General features: G+C 47.5%; 1 protein-coding gene across 2 annotated transcripts in view; it reads right to left on the minus strand.

The window, feature by feature from the left end:
* ELL (elongation factor for RNA polymerase II) overlaps positions 1-21762 on the minus strand; it is a 128636-nt gene that overhangs the window by 39878 nt on the left and 66996 nt on the right. For both annotated transcript variants that reach the window (XM_040322816.1, XM_040322825.1), the window contains exons 3-4: positions 15316-15437; positions 8588-8751 (exon numbers count right to left, since the gene is read on the minus strand). In XM_040322816.1, the coding sequence (XP_040178750.1) occupies positions 8588-8751; positions 15316-15437 (286 nt within the window). The remainder of the gene's footprint in view (positions 1-8587; positions 8752-15315; positions 15438-21762) is intronic.

Genomic DNA, 21762 nt, shown 5'->3' on the forward strand with positions numbered 1-21762 from the left:
TCTCTAGGACTGACTAAGCAGAAAGTGTTAATTTCAAAAGAAGAACCGCCCTGCCCAGGGTGCAGTCCCACTGACTATATCCTCTCAGTCTCCACCAAGCAGTTCAGTTTGTAGCAAGCAGCACGTAGCGGTAGACGCCAAGGTGCGTCTGCTATTCAAATCCCCACGGAGGTAGTGGAGGACGGACCGGAGGGGCCACCTACCGAACCCCCTGTACAAATATTCTCACGAGAGTCGCCAGGGGTTGCTGAAAGAAAACAGCCAGGGCAGATATCTGCCCCTTAATCGTGATTAAGCAAGCTTTTTGGTCCACCCTGCGCTGTAAGAACAGCAGGACTCTGGACACTACACAAGTCCGAGGATTCCACTTAATTTCCTCGCAAAGGGCAAAGTAAGCTCTCCAAGTGCGATAATAAATCCTCCTAGAGAACTTCCTAGCCTTCCTCATGGTAGGAATCACAGAATCCGACAGGCCCCTGTCTTAGTACCTGGCTTTCAATAGCCATGCCATTAAGCCAGTGACTGTAAAGCAGGATGCAGTATGGGACCTTGTGACAGCAGGTCCTCTCTCAGCGGTAGACGCCAAGGGACGTCTGCTACTAGCCGCACTAGATCGGCGTACCAAGGACGCCGAGGCCAATCCGGAGCAATTCGGATCATCGGGATCCCCTCTGCCTCCACTCTGCGAAGCAGAAGAGGCAGAAGCTTTAGAGGAGGGAAAGCGTAGATTAGCCAGTACTGACTCCACAGCGCCACTAACGCATCTGTCGCGTCCGCCCATGGGTCTCTTGACCTGGTCACAAACCTCAAAACCTTTTGATTGAGTCAAGACGCCAGAAGATCTACATCTGGAGTGCCCCATCTTTGGCAAAGGATCTGAAACACCTCCGGGTGCAGAGACCATTCTCCTTGGTCCAATGTCTGGCGTGAATAGTCCGCCTGACAGTTTTCCACACCCGGAATGTATATGGCCGACAGTGCCGGTATGCTCCTTTCTGCCCACCTTGGGATGTGAGCGGCTTCTGACGCTGCAGCCAAGCTTCTTGTTCCTCCTTGATGGTTGACATATGCCACCGCTGTGGCGTTGTCCAACTGGATCCTGACTGGACGCCCTCGTAGCCTTTGAGACCATGTGGAGAGGCACAGTCTGATCGCCTGAAGTTCCAGGACATTGATCGGCAAATGGGAATCCTCTGGAGACCAGCGACCCTGGGTCGACTGAACCCCCCAGACTCCCCCACCGGTAAGGCTGGCATCCGTCGTGATGACTATCCAGTGAAAGGAAGGAATGACTTCCCAGACAGAAGTGCTGGTGAGGTCAGCCACCAACAAGGGAGGCCCTGACCAAGTGGCTCACCCTGATTAGATAAATCCAGGGATGCTGGGCGTTTGTCCCATCTGGACATAATTTCCTTCTGCAGCACTCACGTGTGAGATTGCGCCTATGGTACCGCCTCGAAGGAGGCCACCATGAGGCCCGGGACTCGCATGCAAAAGCGGAGCGACGACCCTTCTGGGATGTCAACTACCGCACCGCAGACTGAAGTCTCTGCTGCTTTGTGCAAATGGAGACATGTAAATAGGCATCCCTGATGTCCAAGGATGCCGGAAAGTCCCCCCGGCTGGAGGGCAGCGACGACAGAGCGAACCAATTCCATCCGGAATCTTGTACCTTCGTGAAGCAATTAAAGTAAAACCCCTGAAACTGATCCTGTACTGGGACAGGAATAACCACCCCGTGTTTCAGCAGGTCTTTAACTGCCCCAAATAGGGCTTCCCGACGAGTCGGTTGTAGCTGGCGGTTGGAGGGAAAAAAATCTGTTTGGTGGGCAAGATAGAAGTTCTATCTTGTACCCTGAAGACACTACTTTGCAAACCCACCGGTCGGGGACCTAGGATGTCCACCGGGTCGCAAATTTGCGAAGACGCCACCCCACCTGAGAGATGGGTGGGGGCAAACCTTCATGCGGACGTAGCTTTGTCTGCAGGTTTGTTGAGTTAGCAAAACCAGGGACGTTTCAGTCCCTGAGCAGACGCTTTATCGGCCTGTGGTCTTTTACCCGCCGTACTGGGCGGACGAAAAAAACTGCTTGTGTGCGGTAAAGAAAGGGCCCTTGCCTACGGCGTGGTTCCTTCTCCTCTTTGGACTGTGGGAGCAGTGTGCTCTACCTCCTGTAGCATCTTTAATTATGTCATCCAGGGGAGTTCCAAAAGTCTGTCGCCCTTATAGGGCAAGTCCATTAGGGCTTTCATGAAAGATTGGTTGGTGGACCAAATCTTAACCAAAGTAGCCGGCGTAACGCCACCGCCTGACCTGAAGCTCTGGCCAGCAGAGGAATAGTGGCATCAGCTGCCAGCTCCGGTGTCTCGTGGGGAAAAAGCATCTGCTTCTGACGCCATGCTGTCCACACGACTGACACAGGGACTGCCAAACAAGTAACCCACCCCTCGTCTCTGCAGCAGAGACGAGGGGTTCCCCCCCAGAGCACTTACCACCCAGGAACTGTAATAGATGGTTTAGTTGCCGCCTGCAGAGTATGTCTGTCGATCTGTGCTCTCCAAAGCTGGGATTGAAGGCTGTTTGTGGGGCTGCGATTTTTGTCAGTATTTCAGACTGCTCAGTCGCAGCGTGTATCTGTTCATCTGCCGTTTTTAAAATGGTCTGATCCATGGTACAATGGCCACTGATCTGACACTAGATGCCAACAGGGCAGAAAACCACGGTGCAGCAGTCAGTACACCTCAGCAGAAATCGCCAGAAAAATGCGGCTACAAGAAGATGGCCGCCAGTGAGAAAAGAAATACAGCATGGACACCAACCTGAGCGTCGACAGCATGGAGCAAGACACACAGGAAAGCAGAATCTCTTATGCGGCTTTATACATTGTGCAAGTAAAGAAATACAGCATGGATACACCAAACATGGCCGCCGACAGCATGGAGCAGGACACACAGGTAAACAGAATCTCTTATGCAGCTTTATACACTGATTTTGTGACTTATGGTTCCCCAAGTGAAGCTCCCCAGAGGAACCCCTGCCCAGCAGCTAGCTCAGAGAGCCTAAGGAGGAAGAGGGGGGGAGGGGGATAAGGCCCTTTACTCACCTCTCCAAGGATGCCCAGCTCTGTCTTCTTGCTAAAGCAAGGTAGTAGCTACTTACCCTTCCTGTGGGTTTATGCTGGAAGCATCCTGGATAGCACATCTACCACATGGTAACGAAGGTGGCTGTCGGCCAGGCTACTGCGACTCGGTCCTGTAGACCAGTCCGATGCAAGCCCTGGAGCGTAAAGCTCACCAGCCACCCGTAGAGCGACGGGCATGTCGTGGACGACCCAGCGCGCAGCTATGGTCGGCACACGATCGATGGCAGAAACTGGGAAGAATACAAGGATCCAGCCTGTCACCCAGTCGGCAGTTGATCGAAGCACATCTACTGCATGGTAACGGAGGTGGCTGTCGGCCAGGCTACTGCTACTCGGTCCTGTAGACCGGTCCGATGCAAGCCCTGGAGCATATAGCTCACCGGCCACCCGTAGAGCGACGGGCATGTCGTGGACGACCCAGCGCGCAGTTATGTGCACTCCCTGTCACACAGAATGTGACAGGGAGCGCACGCCTGCAAGCTAACCCCTACGGAAGAGAGCTTCCCAGAGGGGTTTAGCTATTGCGGGGGAGGAGCCGAGACAACCACACAGGGACCCCAGAACAGGAGGATTGAGGCCACTTTGTGCAAAATGAACTGCACAGTGGAGGCAAGTATGACGCGTGTTATTTATAAAAAATAAACCTTTACAAACACTTTATTGGAAAGATAGAGATTACAAAGAAAACCTCATTGCGTAAAACCGTTTACAATTTATTGGTTAAAAAACAAGTAGGAATTACACTGGCATGTAATGGTGCCTAATAACCTGGCATGCGTTTTTGGCTGACGTGTGTCGCGATGACACGATCAAGCCTCCACAACATACATCCGCCAGATGTCATTTCCATCTATCCATGTAAAGGACTTATCCAGTGCATGAGCTGCCAGCAAATGGTTTATCCAGGGGTCTCTCCACCTGCCTAAGCGACCATAATAGAGATAGTTGAACACCCAAGGGTGAGTGCACATCCACGTGGGGCACCTGGTCTGAGCACAAGTCTTTGGAGCACCGATTGTTTATTTTGAGAACGAGCACCTATGATCACTGAACATGTAGGGACTGTAAAGGACTTCTACGTTTTTTCAGGTTAATTTGTCATCACCTAGCGCGGTGATTTTTATACATTTAAAACTAACATATGCCTCCTCATTCTTAGGCATGAGAATGCCTCTTCATTGTAGAGAGGACTTTGAAGTGCATGGTGGCCCTTGTTGGCCAAGTCTTGTGCTAAAGGGGCTGAACTTGGATTTTGAAATTGAAGCTTGGGTAGAGCGTGATGGTGCTCTGTGTTTAGAGGGGCTAGGAGCTCCTGGGAAGGACTTTAAAGTCCAAGCTCCACCCATCACAGTAGACCCACCCCCGAAGGAGGGGAAGGGACTGGGTTCCACAGTGTGATCATGTGGGGTCCGGGTGTAGCCTAAGGTTGCACCAATCTGGATGTATGGCTTCTGAATAAGCATTTGAAGACAATAAGGTTGAATAAAAAATTGGGAAGTAAATAAAATAAATAAAATATTAGTAAAGCTGAACATTTTAGGCCACAATTTGTTTACTTTTAGCACCTTAAACTTATTGCCCACATGAATGTGTTTTGCAGTGTGATCTGAAACATTTCCATTTCTGTCTGACTGGCGTGACTATCATTCTAGTATGTGCTGGTTTACAGCTTAAAATAAATGTTTTACATTATCATGGTCACTGCCACAAAAATTATATAAAATCTAAAACCAGTGCTGCGCTACTAGCGAATATCTAAATCAGGGTTCCTCTAGAGCAGTGGTTCTCAACCTGTCTAGTGCCGTGACCCCTTGATAAAATTTCCCAAGTTGTGGGGACCCGTAACGGTAATATTATTTTCCTATCGTGGGTTGTTGGCACCCAAGGTAAGACAAGTAATTTGCGCCCCTAACCCACGGACATTTAGCTCTCCCCGAGTCCCTTCCACTCGTAGAATATTAAAACCCCTTATAGTACATTTTAGGATGTACCACCCTTTCTCTTTGTTCTCCTTCATTTCCCTTTTATCTCTCTCTTAATTTCTTGTTTGTTATCCCCATCCCTCTCTAGACGTCTTTCTTGTTCTTTCTCTTATTCTTTCTCTCCTTTTTCTTCCTCCCCCTCTTGTCCTCTCCCTTCCATGTATTCTCTATTTTTATTCCTTCTCTAAGGCCCCTTTCAGACTGGGGCGGGAGCTGCGGTGGCGGTATAACGCCGCTAAAAATAGCGGCGCTATACCGCCGGGATTGCCGTGGAAATCAGCCGCTAGCGGTGCGGTATTAACCCCCGCTAGCGGCCGATAAAGGGTTAATACCGCCCGCAATGCGCCTATATAGAGGCGCATTGCGGGCGGTATTGCCGCGGTTCCCATTGTTTTCAATGGGAAGGAGCGGTGAAGGAGCGGTATACATGCCACTCCTCTCACCGCTCCAAAGATGCTGCTGACAGGAGATTTTTTTGTCTCCCGCCAGCGCATCGCCTCAGTGTGAAAGCCCTTCGGCTTTCACATTGAGGTAGCTGGGCAGGAGTTTTTCAGGCCGGATAGCAGCGCTATTTTTAGCGCTTTACCGCCTGAAAAACTCCTCAATGTGAAAGGGGCCTTACTCCCTGGCGGGGAGTTGGGATCAGTGGCAGTGCTGGCGGGGAGTTGGGATCAGTGGCAGTGCTGGCGGGGAGTTGGGATCAGTGGCAGTGCTGGCAGGGAGTTGGGATCAGTGGCAGTGCTGATGAGGAGTTGGGATCAGCCAACTTAGGTGCTCTTGATCAAGATCATCTGCTGATCTGAGAACTGTAGTGGGGACTTTTAAAGGCAACTCTAATCACAGGGAGTGTTACTCACTGTATCTCCGACTTTGTGGTTTCTCGTAGCAGTGACACCTATGCTGAAATCAGCAGATAGGGTCTCCTCCAGCCCCTCCCACTTCACATTCTTTACCGCAGGCTTCAGGAACAGCCCAGGTTTTGGGGACCCCTGGCAAATCCTCATTTGACCCCCAAGGGGGTCCCGACCCCCAGGTTGAGAACCACTGCTCTAGAGCATGGATCTTCAAACTATGGCCCTCCAGTTGTTCAGGAACTACAATTCCCATCATGTCTAGTCATGTCTGTGAATGTCAGTGTGTTACAATGCCTCATGGGATGTGTAGTTCTACAACAGCTGGAGGGCCGTAGTTTGAGAATCCCTGCTCTAGAGGTTGCTACATGTTTGAGCAATTTCTGTTCAAGTTCCCACTCACATCATTGAACATTTTAGCCATCTGTAAGGGGGTACTTCTTCCCAATGACCACTGGTGCTAGGAGCATTCTTCCCTCTGACCATGAGTTGCAGATATAGTAATTTTTAGCAGGGATTCCCTGAAACCGGAAAATTGTTTCAAGGGTTCCTCTGTGTTGAAAAGGTTGACAAGGGCTGATTTTAATCCTCCCCATAACAGAAAAAAAAAGGGGTACAATTGTATATAGTGACTGATATTTCTCATCATACAGGGATGAGTAAAAAAAAAAAGTTAAATTGTCCCAAATATCAAGATGTGCCACCACGATGTGCCCAAAAACATCAGTACATATGCAAGTGCTCGCCTTCACCTAATGTTTTGACCCTTGTTTTACCAGCGGATCAAAAATAGCAGGTCCACACCGGGGATAATCAGAGGATCTATCTAGAGTGCCGATGGTATACTGCTCCTTTGTGTCTCACTCCTCCCTGTCAGCCCTCAGATCTCTCTCAAAGCATAGCACTTGAGCAGTTCGGGCTATGCAAACATTGGATAATTCCTACGAACAGCGAGATGGCCATGAGATGACATCTGCAGAGAAGGCTCCGCCCCTATACGCATTGCGTCAACAGGCGTGACTTCTTCAGTAGACCCCTACGTCAGATAGATCATCTGATCATCCTCAGTGGGGACCTGCTATTTTTGACCCACAGGTAAAAACAAATCAAAAAATGAGCCGAGCGGCCACAGTACACTGGTGGAGGCGAGCACTTTCATATGTACTGATGTTTTTGGGCACATCATGGTGGAACACCACGTTTTAAGGTTTGGCTTTTTTTTCTTGATATTGACTTTTTTTATAGACCATTTATGATCACTGTATCACGAGAAAGTCAGTCACTATATACAATTACACCCTTTTTTTCTATGATTATCACTATTAGAATGATTTAGATATTCACTAGTAACACAGCACTGTTTTTTTATTTATATTGTTACACGTGGAGTTAACATGCTTGTTGAGTGCTAGCAGCGACTGGGTTATTTGTTATAGTTTTATATACGTTTTGCACATAAAGATTTTTTGGGGATTGCGCTGATTGAGTATTGGAGTAGAATTCCTACCACCAAAGTTGTTCTTTTAGAAGAACATTGGTAATAAGCTCTGCATTGTTTGAGATCAACAGGTCCAGCAGAGCATTATTTCTAATTGACGCTTCTAAAAACTGCACCAAAAAAAATTGTTAATGGATTGACAAGTTTCCACTATATTGCTATTCCAGTAGTGTCATTACTCCAATTTCAGGATAGTTAAAATCACTCATCACTGTCCGTTCCCTTGCAGTCCTTTTTAACTACCTCCATTGTTGTAAACCTCCATTTCTATAATAAGGCTTACCTATAGGTACAGTAAACATCTCCTAAACGTGCGCGTTTAGGAGATATTTACTCTGTACTGCACCAATGAGGTCATCTGCGCATGTGTTGTGAAGAAATGTCTCTGTGCCATTCTTTCACTAGCGAGGGCCATCACTGGCGGCTCCCGCGCAAGTGAAGTCACGCGACTCCGGCCAGTCACAGAGCTGAGTTCGCGGCCCCAGAAGGAAAAGGGGCGAAGATGGATGCGGCCTCCAGCAGGGACATGGTGTGCTTCGTTTGCAGGTAAATGCCACATAATAGGCTAGTATGCGATGCATACTAGCCATTATGCTTTTACTTTGCAGGGAACAAAAAAGTAAAACCCATCAGGGTTTTAGCTCCTCTATAACACTTGCAGTGTGCACACCCATATGCAGCTCCATCCATTATGCCTCAGCACCACCACATGCCCAACCAACAAAGTTCTCTTACACTCAGTGACTCACTCTCCCCAATCACTCACTCCCCCTACCCCTTTGTTGCACAACCAATATTCCAAAGAATAGAACCTTGGAGGTCCCTCACTTCAATAGTCTAGTTCTTCAAATGGATTCCTAAGAATCTTGCAGGATCATTCCATGTATTGTCACTGGTCCCAACATAAAATTAACACAGCCGAGTCATGCCCAGCCCCTCCCAGTAATTTTTTCACCTGGCTCACTACATGCAGAACCCTGGCACCAGGGGAAATGCAAACCATTTAGTTGAGATGATCATGGTAACAAATTATTAAGTGCTCCAGATTACAAAATCCACCAATAACAAACTGTCTACATGAGAGTTCAAACATGGAAATCCTAAAATACTTGCCTCCATATCTGCTACCCATTTTGATTACAATGGCACCTCTGCTCTTGTTCTCCTCTTCAGCCTGTGCCATGCTTTGCCGCGCCTTCTGATAGGAGTCATCTGTGGCACATACAGTGATTTTATCCTGGATGTAGCCCAAACAGTCAAGGGTGACATTTCCATTACTAAAGTAGATAAAAGAGGAAAGATATTTACATTCAATATGTAAAAGATACTGCATTTCCTGACAATACAAATAATTTTGGCTAATTTTTTGACCACTTTACCCAAGATTGATTCTATAACATGTATTCGATGAATGCCTCACTGTGCTGAAGTCAGACAAGTACAGCATGCAATCTACTGGCTCCTATGGGTACTACACTTTACAAATTTATATTGTTTTACAGAACTGTTAAAAAGCCTAAAGAAAATTATCCGTTTGCCATCACTAATAACATAACTTGAACTATTTTAATAAAACCAAATGCATAATTAAACACACTCAAAATATTCGGTCCAATAAACAAAATTATTATTTTCTTGGGCATCTTTATACATGCAAACCTTTTTCCCATTAAACCTTCACTATATTTTTATTTCTTGTCTAAAAAAAACCACACACACACAACTAAAATTCTCACTCTGGTACTGCACTTTAATTGTGGATTTGCAAAGATTAAAAACGCACACACCAAATGTGCTTTGAGTCCAATTGATGAATCCGTTTCAGCTGGGGTGTGTGTGCTCTGTTCACAACCTGCTTTCTATGGAGCCAGTTCACATATCTGCGATGCAGCGGCAGTGCAAATTCACAGCAAATTTAAAGATTCCTGTGGTGCAAATGTGAATTCCATGCTCATTACCTTCTATGGGAACGCATCTGAATTGCCCAGACATCAGTATTGAACAATAATTGGGGAGGAGGGGAAAAAAAAAAAACACACACACACACACACACACACACACACACACCCTCCCTTCATACCAGACCCTTAGGACCCTTTCACACTGGTGCGTTTTGCGGTAAAAATAGCGCTATTAAAACGCTCATAAAACGCCCCCCATGCCCCCTCCATTGAAATGAATTAAAAAACGCGGTAAAAACGGAGCGTTAAAATCGTGGCAAAACACATCGATTTTACAGCGTTTTTAATTCGATCAGAAAAAGGAAAATTGCGCTAATCAGTTGTAAATTAAGTGAATTAATGAGGAGGCTGCAATAGCGTGAACTAACACAAAACAAATAAAAAAGAAAGAAAAATTGCGCCAACCAATATTAAATTAATATAGACAGTGAAGTCCTTTGTGCCTTCTAACAGTGAGGCACAAAAAGAGTGTGCACTAAAAAAGTGCATAAATAATAAACAAATGGTGAACAAAGAGTCCAATAATAAAGTCCATAAACTGAATTCCGATCCAAACAGCACCCAGTGTGAAGATGAAACAGTTGTGACCCGCCACCGTATGGACTGAGGCTTACCACAAAGTAATTTGATAACAGCGTTAATCAAATCATTGCAGGATATTTCCAGAACATCGGATAATGGCTAAACATACGCCGGGTCACGCTCCCTTTAAGAAATCCACGATGGGGTGCAGCAGCATACAATAGCGAATAGCGTCCTCACACCATGTCACAGCCCAGTCAGTGTCAGCATAAAAGGAAGGAGACCGCACATAGGGTAGTATGCACTTAACAGGTTTTAATTAAAAGAAGATTAAAACTACTTACAAACAGATGTAAATAGACAGCGAATAAACAATTGCCGGCCGGCATCTAACAGGAGCCCTTCCTGTACGCGGTGGGACGGAGTGCAGTGACGTCACCGCGTACAGGAAGGGCTCCTGTTAGATGCCGGCCGGCAATTGTTTATTCGCTGTCTATTTACATCTGTTTGTAAGTAGTTTTAATCTTCTTTTAATTAAAACCTGTTAAGTGCATACTACCCTATGTGCGGTCTCCTTCCTTTTATGCTGACACTGACTGGGCTGTGACATGGTGTGAGGACGCTATTCGCTATTGTATGCTGCTGCACCCCATCGTGGATTTCTTAAAGGGAGCGTGACCCGGCGTATGTTTAGCCATTATCCGATGTTCTGGAAATATCCTGCAATGATTTGATTAACGCTGTTATCAAATTACTTTGTGGTAAGCCTCAGTCCATACGGTGGCGGGTCACAACTGTTTCATCTTCACACTGGGTGCTGTTTGGATCGGAATTCAGTTTATGGACTTTATTATTGGACTCTTTGTTCACCATTTGTTTATTATTTATGCACTTTTTTAGTGCACACTCTTTTTGTGCCTCACTGTTAGAAGGCACAAAGGACTTCACTGTCTATATTAATTTAATATTGGTTGGCGCAATTTTTCTTTCTTTTTTAAGCGTTTTTAATTAATTTCAATGGAGAGGGGCATGGGGAGCGTTTTAATAGCGCTATTTTAACCGCGAATACGCGGCAAACACGCACCAGTGTGAAAGAGCCCTTAGGATCAGCGGCCGGCCCAGCATGCAACTGGCAGTGACATCGCTGTGTGACCCCGTCCCTTAGTTATTTAGGAACTGCCAGATGGTGGAGCTGAAAGACAGCAGGAGCCAGCGATTGGAACAGACCTTTTTTTTCGGGTCACAACGGCAGGCATCGCAATTGATGCAGGATCTATAATGGTGGACATGGTTTTTAATTTTTGTAATAAAGTAATTGTCAAAAACTGGAGGCCGTAATCTGGAGGGCCAGATCCCGGAACCCCCCATGCCAGGGTTGTGGGGAAGAGGCCCTTGTCCCCATCAACATGGGGACAAGGTGCATTTGGGGGGGACGACAGATCAATTATTGGCTGTTAAAGACAAGTGGGTGTCTGAGCCGAGCGGTCCGCCGCAGACTTTTCCGAGTCTGCCGACTTCTGCTGTTCTGACATTGGACTCAGACTCGCTCGGCTCCGCCTCCAGTCCCTTCCCTACTGTGTAGAGAGAATCGAGAAGATGTAGATCCAGCCAGTACCGCTCACAAGAGTGAAAATGCCCAGAATATCCATTGCACCACCGTGTGTCCCCCTCTGAATTCGGCTGCTTGGCCGGGTAGGATCGTTGCCTGTATAAAAAACATCCATGTGGGCACAGCCCAGATCCCTCCCTCCACGATCTCTGGGGCAGCTTAACTATTGGACACTCACTGCTATGTAACAGAGCCTTTTGTGAGGAGAAAGGCAGAGATTGGGCAGAAATAAGGGAAGGGGGTGTGGCCAGCCTTCGAGGATCAGCTGTTACCACGTCTCCTGCCTCTGGATGATAGAAACAAACTGCAGTCTTTTTGAAACTGGGCAGCATCAGGTGAGTAAGTGAAGGTGTTCGGGAGAAGCAGAATGTACACATGTAGAGGAAATAGGAAGTGTCCGTGGACCGGCAATAGAAGAACAAGGAGCGGGTCTGGTGAGCTGGATATGAATTCTTATACACATCTAGTGTTTACACAGACTCTAAATGGAGTGACTACATTTCCCAACTCTGCTACTTTTATCTATCCACTTGATACCTCAGCTCACTTAAAGCGGAGCTCTGTCGTAAAAAAAACAAATATTAAAAGCCAGCAGCTTCAAATACTGCAGCTGCTGACTTTTAATATTAGGACACTTACCTGTCCTGGAGTCCAGCGAAGTCGGCAGCAGAAGACGAGCAATTGCTTATCACTCTGCTGCCCCCACAGACATCCTCGGTGAGGGAACCAGGAAGTGAAGCATTGCGGCTTAACTGCCCGGTTCCCTACGGCGAATGCGCGAGTCGCGCTGCGCTCACTGGTCCCCGCTGCGTTTTGGGAGCCTTGTTTCCCAGAACACAACAGGGGGGGGGGGGGGAATGGGTCGGGAGTGACACACTACCTGCAGGTCCCTGCAGAGTGGTCTCCAGGAAGTAGGTGCAAATACAGGTATCTGCACCCCCCTCCCCCCTGAAAGGTGTCAAATGTGACACCCGAGGGAGGGGAGGGTTCCGATGAGCGGAAGTTCCACTACAGGGTGGAGCTCCGTTTAAGCTTTGCATAAGGTCAGCCACGGTTTGCTCCCAGCACAGGGATTCCCTTAACCCATTACCAGCCAGGTTTCCAGGTTATGAGCTTGATTCTCCATTGGTTTATACAGTACACCGGCTCCAATGCTTATACAGTATAGCCGTTTTCATCAAGATCAAAATATGGCCACCCACATGTATTGCAATATAAAAAGATGTACATTCTCTAGGCTATTTATATGAGCATAATACACCTGAGTAACTTCCAATACAAAGTGAAGATGAATTATCTAAGGCCCCTTTCACATTGGGACGTTTTTCATGCGGTACAGCGCTAAAAATAGTGCTGCTATACCGCATGAAAAATCATGCCCTGTACTCTTCAATGTGAAAGCCCGAAGGCTTTTACACTGAAGCGGCGCGCTAGCAGGAACGCTCCAAAAGTCCTGCTAGCCGCTTCTTTACCGCGGTATAGGAGCGGTGTGTTCACCGCTCCTATACCGCGCCTTCCCATTGAAATCAATGGGAAAGCGCGGTAATACCGCTGTAATAGCGCGGTAATACCGCCGCAACGCGGGCGGTATTAACCCTTTTTCGGCCGCTAGCGGGGGTTAAAACCTCACCGCTAGCGGCCGAATATCACGGTAAAAACGATGGTATAGCCGCGCTACAAATAGCGCGGCTATACAGTCACCGCGGCTAACGCTTCAGTGTGAAGCCAGCCTTATACAAAACACATATCTTCCCAGTGGAAATTAAAAATAGTTAACCAGACAATGGCAGCTTGATCCTTCTATTAAGCTTCTGCATCAGGTTTCTCAAACCTTTGCATACCTGCGCTTTATGTGATAAAGACTAGACTCTCCCAGGTCGGCTCGGCTGTGCGAGATCAAGTAATATTACGTCATCTGGCGAATCAGCCAATAGGGGCGCGTGCGCTTGCGAACATGCCTGAGCTTATCCTCATTAAAGGCCATCAGCAAAGAGGCTTAGTGAGAAGGAGACAACTGTTGGAGCGATTATTCACTGAACTGCAACTCAATTTATAATATTTGTATCATGTGTTCGTCATGTCGTCTCGATCATTTAAAAAACACTGATGAAAAAAAAAAAAATTAGACCCTTCATTTATTTGCAAGTGGACAAACTTACAAAATCTGCAGGAAGGGGGGGGGGGGGGTCAAATAATTTTCCCTACTGCACCTGCTCTGTGGTTTTGCACAGAGCAGCACTGATCATCTTCTTGGGTCCCCTGTCAGTGCCCCTGGCTCCTCCCTCTTCACCAGTGCCCCCACTAGCAAGCTGCTTGCTATGGGGCACTGGGGTGTGTGCCCGTTTCTGAGCCCTGCTCTTCAAGTCTAAAAGACACAGATTTGGTTTGCCCCCCCCCCCCCCCCCCACTCTCTCACTGGCTGTCTCATTGGCTCCTGCTCTGTCTCAGCTAATGGAAAGAGAGTCCCGGGACAGCCAAGGCTCTCATGCACATCGCTGGATCAAGATAGGGCACATGTAAGTATTAGTGGGACTGGCACACAGTTTTTTTTTCCCTTTATGCATAGAATGCATGAAGGTCAATAGCAGCTTTCAAGTGCTTGTAAAGGCTGAAGGTTGACACCAAAAACAGAGAAGGCAAACATATTAGCCTGGAGGGCATAACTAGTATAATCAGAATTTGGACTCCCGCAGTTTGTTAATAAGCATGCATTACATGCACATTTCTCTATGCAGCCTTTGCTTAGAAGTTTAGCCCAGGAGCCCGTCAGTAAAAGTGGAGGTAAACTCCACTTTTGGACCTATAATAAGGCTTATCTGTTGGTACAGTAAATATCGGCGAAACTTGTACGGTTTAGGACAGGCATATGCAATTAGCGGACCTCCAGCTGTTCCAGAACTACAAGTCCCATGAGGCATAGCAATACTCTTGGACAGCCACAAGCATGACACCCGGAGGCAGAGGCATGATGGGATTTGTAGTTTTGTAGCTCTGTGCATGAGCTGAGGACTTGCGCACATGCATTGGAGTGACATCTCGGCTCCGACCACTCATACAGCTGGAGCCCACAAACCCGGAAGGAAGACCGGGTGAAGATGGCAGTGTCGGGGAGCTGTGACTGCGCTTCGCTGGAGGGCTCTGTGTACAGGCAAGTCTGTCTCAATATGCTAGTATGCAGTGCATTATGACATTATGCCTTAAAACTTCAGGGGGGGGCCCATTGCATTTAATTTTTCTGGCGGTTTACTACCGCCTTAAATATTACAAGCGCTGAATGACATTTCTAGTTCAGCTTTTGGATGGGCCAAATGACTAAAACAAAAAATACCACAGCAGACCTCCCCTAGATCACCCCTCCTTGCCCCTCAGACAAAAAGCATAGGAGGTAGGATGAGTGGTTACTCTGAACTCAAATGAGACAAAATTCCTCCATCCACCTCATTTGTGCAGACGGGGGAACCAGTTTTTTTTGTTTAGCCCAATGGCTGAAGAAAAATGAATCCTCTATGGCTAGCTTAAGGGGTTTCTAACTCTAGTACTAACCTGTCTGTCTAACTAGACATGAGGGGTGTGCCAGCGTTTAAAGAATAAAAGGTTGGCTTTTGTAGATCAAATTTTATTGTACTGGACAATTAAAGATTGGCATGTATGTGCAGACACCCAAGGTTTACGAAAATCACAATATGCACATCAACATTTCGAAAAAAAAAAAAAAAAAAAAAAGTCAATGTAGATTGGCTATAGCTCACCTTTGAGTGTATTGCTGAATGCAGTCAAAGCTCCCCTGAGGGCTATCCCTGCCTACATTTGACAGATAGAACGTGAAAGTCCGCACTTCTGTTGGACACTCAGGCCGAGGAATTGTTATATGCTGTGATAAGGTGAAAAAAAAAAGGCGGGGGGGGGGGGAGAAGGTCAACAAAAACACCACAACATTGAACTAAAGACAACACTAGACTGAGGAAACATTCACCAGCACATATTGATATAATGGCCAGGTAAAAAAAAAAAAAAAAAAAACAACACACATTTCATTTTTAAAAATCACATATTAAATATGCACACACGCTTCTGTAATCTATAAATATCTATCACTAGCCATATGTACCTTTTTCCCCCCCCATTCTTTCATGTGCCATCATGCGCTACTAATCTTACTAATGTCACTGTGTGCTACCCTTCATCATTCAATTCACATTTATTTAAAAGCTTTCAGTTTCTATTTGATAGCTAAATCGCAAACATAATATATGCAATGTTTATCATCATGGTTTTCATTAAATATATTCTTCAGCACATTTAATGAATATTCTGTACAGCTCTGATTGAATAACTAAATATTTTATTTACACCTGCTATTTAATGGTCAAAGCATCTTCTAGTGCAGGGATGTCAAACTCCATCTCATCACAGGCCGCATCGGCAGTATATGCCGTTAAATGTTTCAGGGGTGCCCTACGCACAGAGTGCAGGGGTGTGTTACGTAAAGAATGCAGGATTTAGGGGTGCTTTATACACAGTATGCAACCCCAAAGTTTCATAGCATTTCTACATTTGGCCCGTCTCTAGTACCTTCCTGTGTAGGCAGCTCTGCCTCGCAAGGAGATAGTTCTTTCTCCAAAGATCTGTCTCTGCCATGCCCCACCATGAGTACATGCAGGGATCGGTTACATCTGGGAGCCACAGAGCATAGCTGTCTCTTGTAAACAAATTAAGCTTCTGTGTTTACAAGTGACAGAGGGGAGCGGGAGCAGAGAGTGAGATCCAAAAGGTGAAGGAATGGAGTTCTGGCTGAAAAACCAAGTGCAAGAATCACGTGATAAAGCCAAGCGAGCCGGATTTGGCCTGTGGGCCTCGTCTTTGATATAGGTGTTCTAGTGTATGTTAATCTGCATAACTAAAGCCTCATGCACATGGATGCTTAGTAGAGCTGCACGATTCTGAGAATCACAATTTTTTTGCTTAGAAGATAGATCACGATTCTCGCAGCGCAACATCATCTTTCACATTAAAACAAAAAAATTGGGCTAGTTTTACTGTTTTTTTGTTTTGTTTTTTTATTCATTGAAGTGTATTTTTTTCCCCAAAAATTGCATTTGAAGGACCGCTGGGCAAAGACAGTGTGACATAAAATATTGTTGCAATTGCCATTTCATTTCCTAGGGTCTTTCTAGCAAAAAAAAAAAAAAAATAGGATTTTTTGTACTCACCGTAAAATCCTTTTCTCTGACGTCCATGGACGGACACAGCTCCTTAAGTCTTGACAAGTGGGTTATGTTCCCTGTTTACAGGAGAGGACTAGGCAGAAACATGTTAAATGGTTAAATACATGTTACATTAACAGAGTTGAACAGCCCCGCCCAGACATAACCCTCCTCACTGCAGCATGCAGCCTCAGTTCGTAACAAGCAGTACAAAACCTAAAAAGGAGGGGTGGGAGCTGTGTCCGTCCATGGACGTCAGAGAAAAGGATTTTACGGTGAGTACAAAAAAATTCCTATTTTCTCTTATCGTCCATGGACGGACACAGCTCCTTATGTCATGACAAGTGGGACGTCCCCAAGCAGTGTCAAAACGAGGGGTGGGAAATATATCAGTAAAACCAATTTTAACTTCACCCCAAAACAAGCAGAGCTCCTCAAACGGAGGAGGTGCAACTTCAAACGGCCGCCTGCAAACGCTAGTGGGCGAAAGAAGCATCAGAAGATGCACTCACAGCAACCAGGAAATTTTGAAAAACAAAAAAACGTGAACGGACGACCAAGTCGCCGCCCTGCACACCTGTGACACCGACGTATGAAGTCGGAAAAACCCAGGAAGCACCAGGTGCCCTGGTCGAAAAGTGCCGCGACCGGAAAAGGGGGGCCCGTCCCCTAAGAGCATAGGACTGACGGGGAGGTCGACGAGACCGCCAGGCCCTTTGTGGACCAGACACCGACACAAAAGAGGGTCAGATCTCCAAAACCGAGCCGTAGCAGGTAGGTACACCCGCAAAGCGCGTACCACTCCTGAAGTATGAAAGGCAACCTCCGTAAGATGCGCTGGCCGAGGGCAAAAAGGATGGACGAAACAATGCCCCTATTCAGGCGAAAGTCCGAGACCACCTTCAGAAGAAGGGAAGGTCGCGCCTTATGGAGGATCAAGCATGGCGGCTTGCAAGACAAGCCCGCCAGCTCAGAGACCCCTCTAACGGAAGAAAAGGGCCACCTTCTGAGATAGTTTTAAAAGAAAATCTCTCAGATGTTTCCAAAAGGAAGGCTCCTGAGGAACCGAGAGCACCAGAGTCAAAACGTATTGGGGAAGAGATGGGCCAAGAGGTGAAAGAATATGACAAACCCCCTGCGCAAAGAGGTACCCTACCAGGGAACGAGCCCCAAAGGGCCACTGAAAGAACACAGCCAAGGCTGAACTCTGCCCCCAAACGGTGCTTAAAAGTAATTTGAGACCCACTCCAAGCTGAAAAAAAAAAACAAAAAAAAAAAAAAAAAAAAAAAAAAAAAACAAAAAACAAAACAAAACAAAACAAAAACAAAAAACAAAAAAAACAAAACAAAAAAAACACACACACACACACACACACACACACACACACACACACACACACACACACACACACCAGGACCCTGGCCATTGAATACGTCTGTGGACGTCACTTCATCTCTTCGCACCAAGAGATGTAGGCCTGCCAGGTGTGACTGTAGATTCTCCTGGAAGAAGACTACCGTGCCCTCAGCATGGTTGAGATGACAGAGACAGACCCCGGTCTCTTAAAGTCTGGCTACCGATAGCCATGTTGAGCAAGTCAGTGACTGTACAACAGAAGGAAGTATGGGACCTTGAGACAGAAGGACCTCTCGCCCTGGCGACGGCCAGGGTACCTCCGCTATGAGGCGCCCGAAATCGGCGTACCAAGGACGCCAATGTCAATCTGGAGTGATTAGGAACATCGGGATCCCCTCAGCCTCCACTATGGAGCAGCCGAGGAAGCAACACAAATGGAGGAACGGTATAAGGCCGCCGATACAGACCCCCACAGGGTCACTTGCGCGTCAGTAACAGAGCATTAGACCTGGTCACTAACTTTGACACCCTTGCGGTTGTCGAGTGGAAAAAACCAAGGCGAGCCATGGCCACGCAACGACACAGATCTTCCTGGGCTTGAACCCAGAGGCAACTGCATGCAGGGCAGGCAGTCTACCGCTGAGCTATAATCTCGCCTGCCCTGTGAGACTCACTTCCTGCAAGGGAGCCGAAACACCCCCAGGCACAGAAAAACAGTCACACTGGTCCAGCATCCAATGACTCCAGTAGTCCGCCTGCTGGCATACCCATGGTAGACAGAAGCCACAGTCGTGGCGTTGTCGGCTAGAACCTTGCAACCTCCTCGAACACGAATAGTATCAAAGCCTGATCACCCAAATAGTGGGACAATGAACGGTAGACAGGGTCCACAGCACCCAGGCGGCCTCCCACCTAGGTACTAGCCAGGCCCGACCCTGGGTAGCTACCGAGATCAGAAGAGAGCGGGCACATTCAGGGAGTTGTGGCCGTAGGTCCATGCAAGTCCAGCGACTCTGGGCCGACTGGACCCCCCCCCCCCAGGGGTCCCCACAACTCGTGAGGCCTGCGTCCGTCGTAAACACCGACCACTGGAAGGAAGAAACTTCCCGGGCCGAAGAGCCAGGGATCTCCGTCACCAACTCAGAAGACTCAGACTAGGTGGCGCACCTGAATCTGGCGATTACAGAGACAAGAAATTTCTTACCACCTGGACAGTATTTCCCCGTGGAAAGCCCAATTGTGGAACCGGGCATACAGTACCGCCTCGAAGGAGGCTACCCACAGGCCCTGGACCAGAATGTACCCGGAAAGAAGACAGATAGCGTGATGCCAATACCCTTCACTGTAGACTGAAGAGTCTGCAATTTCTCCAGGGGTAGTAGGACCCTCGCTCCCTTTGAGTCGGAAACAGGACCAGCTCCAAATGTTTAGCACCCACCCAAAACTTCGGAGGGTCTGAATGGCTAGAAACACATCCACTAGGTCTGAGACAGAAGCTCAGAAGAAGGTCGTTCAAGAAGCCCACAAGGCAAAACCTCACGGTCCCAACAAAGTTAGGATAATTGCGAGCTCCTAGGTGAAAACCCTCAGTGCCGACGCCAGATCAAAAGGGAGGGCCACAGACTGACAGAAGCCCTCCCCCATCACGGAGCACAGAAAATTCTGTGACATATGCAAAACAGGACATGCATGTATGCGTCCCTGCGGGACTTGCAAGTCCCACACTGCTCAGGCAAACCGACAAGTCGGGCGAGGAATAAACGAGAAAAGAACTCTGTTCTGTGGATAGGCGTAAACCCTATCTAGGACTCTGAAAAGACCACCTCGCAGACCCACCAGTCAGAGAGCAGAGAGATTCACTGAATTGTGAACCTGTAAGCCGCCCCCCCACCTAAAGCAGGGAGGGAAGACGACCTGCATAGGCGGGATTTGGGTGCCGGCGTTTACGCACCCAGGGACAAATTAGTCCCCCAGCTGAGCCCTTGTCGGCCCCCGTAATAATACATACACAAAGTGTGTATGTACATTATGGAAGTGTATGTATATTATGGAAGTGTATGCACACATGTCTTTGGAGGGTGGGAGGAAACCGGAGGAAACCTACGCAGACACAGAGAGCGACAATGTAAGCTTCAGCTAGATTGGTGTCAGTGTCCGGAATTTGGACCAATGACTCTTGCTGACAAGTAATGGAATTAACCACTACACCACCACGTACCATCTCTGAAACAGAAGCCCTGGATAACAAGGGCGCAGCATTCAAAGAAGCATCACAGACCTATATGAGGCCCTGGACCAACAGGTCCGCTAACCTAATATCTTTGGTAGAGAGGGTGCTGCTCCACTGTCTGGTGCAAAATGCTCACTCAGAAAGCGACTGAGACCCCAGAGTAGTAGCCACAATAGGCCGCAAGACGGACCCCAGCATGGAAAACATGGCAAGGGCCAGTACTTCGGATCTTCTAACAGCCAGATCCATACAAGCGGTGGACTCCCGTAATAGGGAGAGTAGTCGGCTATACATGACACCCGGAGGATCCCCTGAAAGGGCTCTCCTCAAAAGGGCACTGAACCGCCAGGCGGTGAGGGACTACCTCAGCGGCTTTTCTCATTCCGCATCTTAGAAATTATCAAAGAAGGGCACAGAAGGAGAGAACCTACACAGAGCGGTCTGATTAGTGTGATCCAAAAAAGACCGAGCCCTCGGCGGAAACACATCTGCACTATACATCTTAAGAGAGTCCCTTACAGCAGAGAGAAGCGCACCCATAAATGCCTTATCCTGCACTGACCCAGGCACCTGGTCCGTGGCTCCATAGCAGAAAAAAAACAAAAAGTACCCCCCTGAGGGTGGGACTTTAAAGGTGACACACAAAAAAAGTGTCATATAGACCATAGAAAAAAAAAAAAAAAAAAAAAAAAACGCATCTGGTCATATATGAATGAATGAAAAACTTATATAGCGCGGCACATGCGAACTGAATCGCCTCTTATATACACAATTATACGGAGCATTTCCCAGGGGATAACGGAGGGAGGGGGCACGCTTAACCCCCCGCCCGTCCGCATTCCGGCCCCAGCCTGGCACAAAAGGGTCCAGGGCTAACAAACAAGTCTCTGTGGAGATCCCAGGTGCTAACACCTGCTGCTGAGCATGTTGGGGAAGGACCAGATACTGACGCCAAATATAAAAAGACATTTACATAGTGTGTATGTAATGGACCTGTCTTTACATAAAAACTGACGCTCCCAGGGCCCTATACAGGGCATCTTACCCACTTGCTGCGCTGACCCGGGGTATTTAAAACTTATACCAATATAAGTCTGTTACTCTCATAGCCAGGGGACTCACCTCAGGAGGAGACTGCCCAGCGCTGCCGACCGCTCTCTGCACACAGCGTGTGGAGAGGAAAGAAACCATGAAGGAACTGCGGTGTCTGCAGGGACCTGTGTGCGCCGTAGATACAGCACTAGGGGTCAGCACTGCACAAAGATGGCCGCCTGCTGCACATGGCGCGGCTACGACAAAATGGCCATCAATGGGAGTTTTCAATGTAACTGAAAACCTCCCAAAAAATGTCGCCAGTGTCGGCCAAACTACGGCAAAACGCTGCATTTTAAACAGGGAAAGCCTC

This window comes from Rana temporaria, chromosome 1 (genome assembly GCF_905171775.1).
Source record: "Rana temporaria chromosome 1, aRanTem1.1, whole genome shotgun sequence".
NCBI lineage: Eukaryota > Metazoa > Chordata > Amphibia > Anura > Ranidae > Rana > Rana temporaria.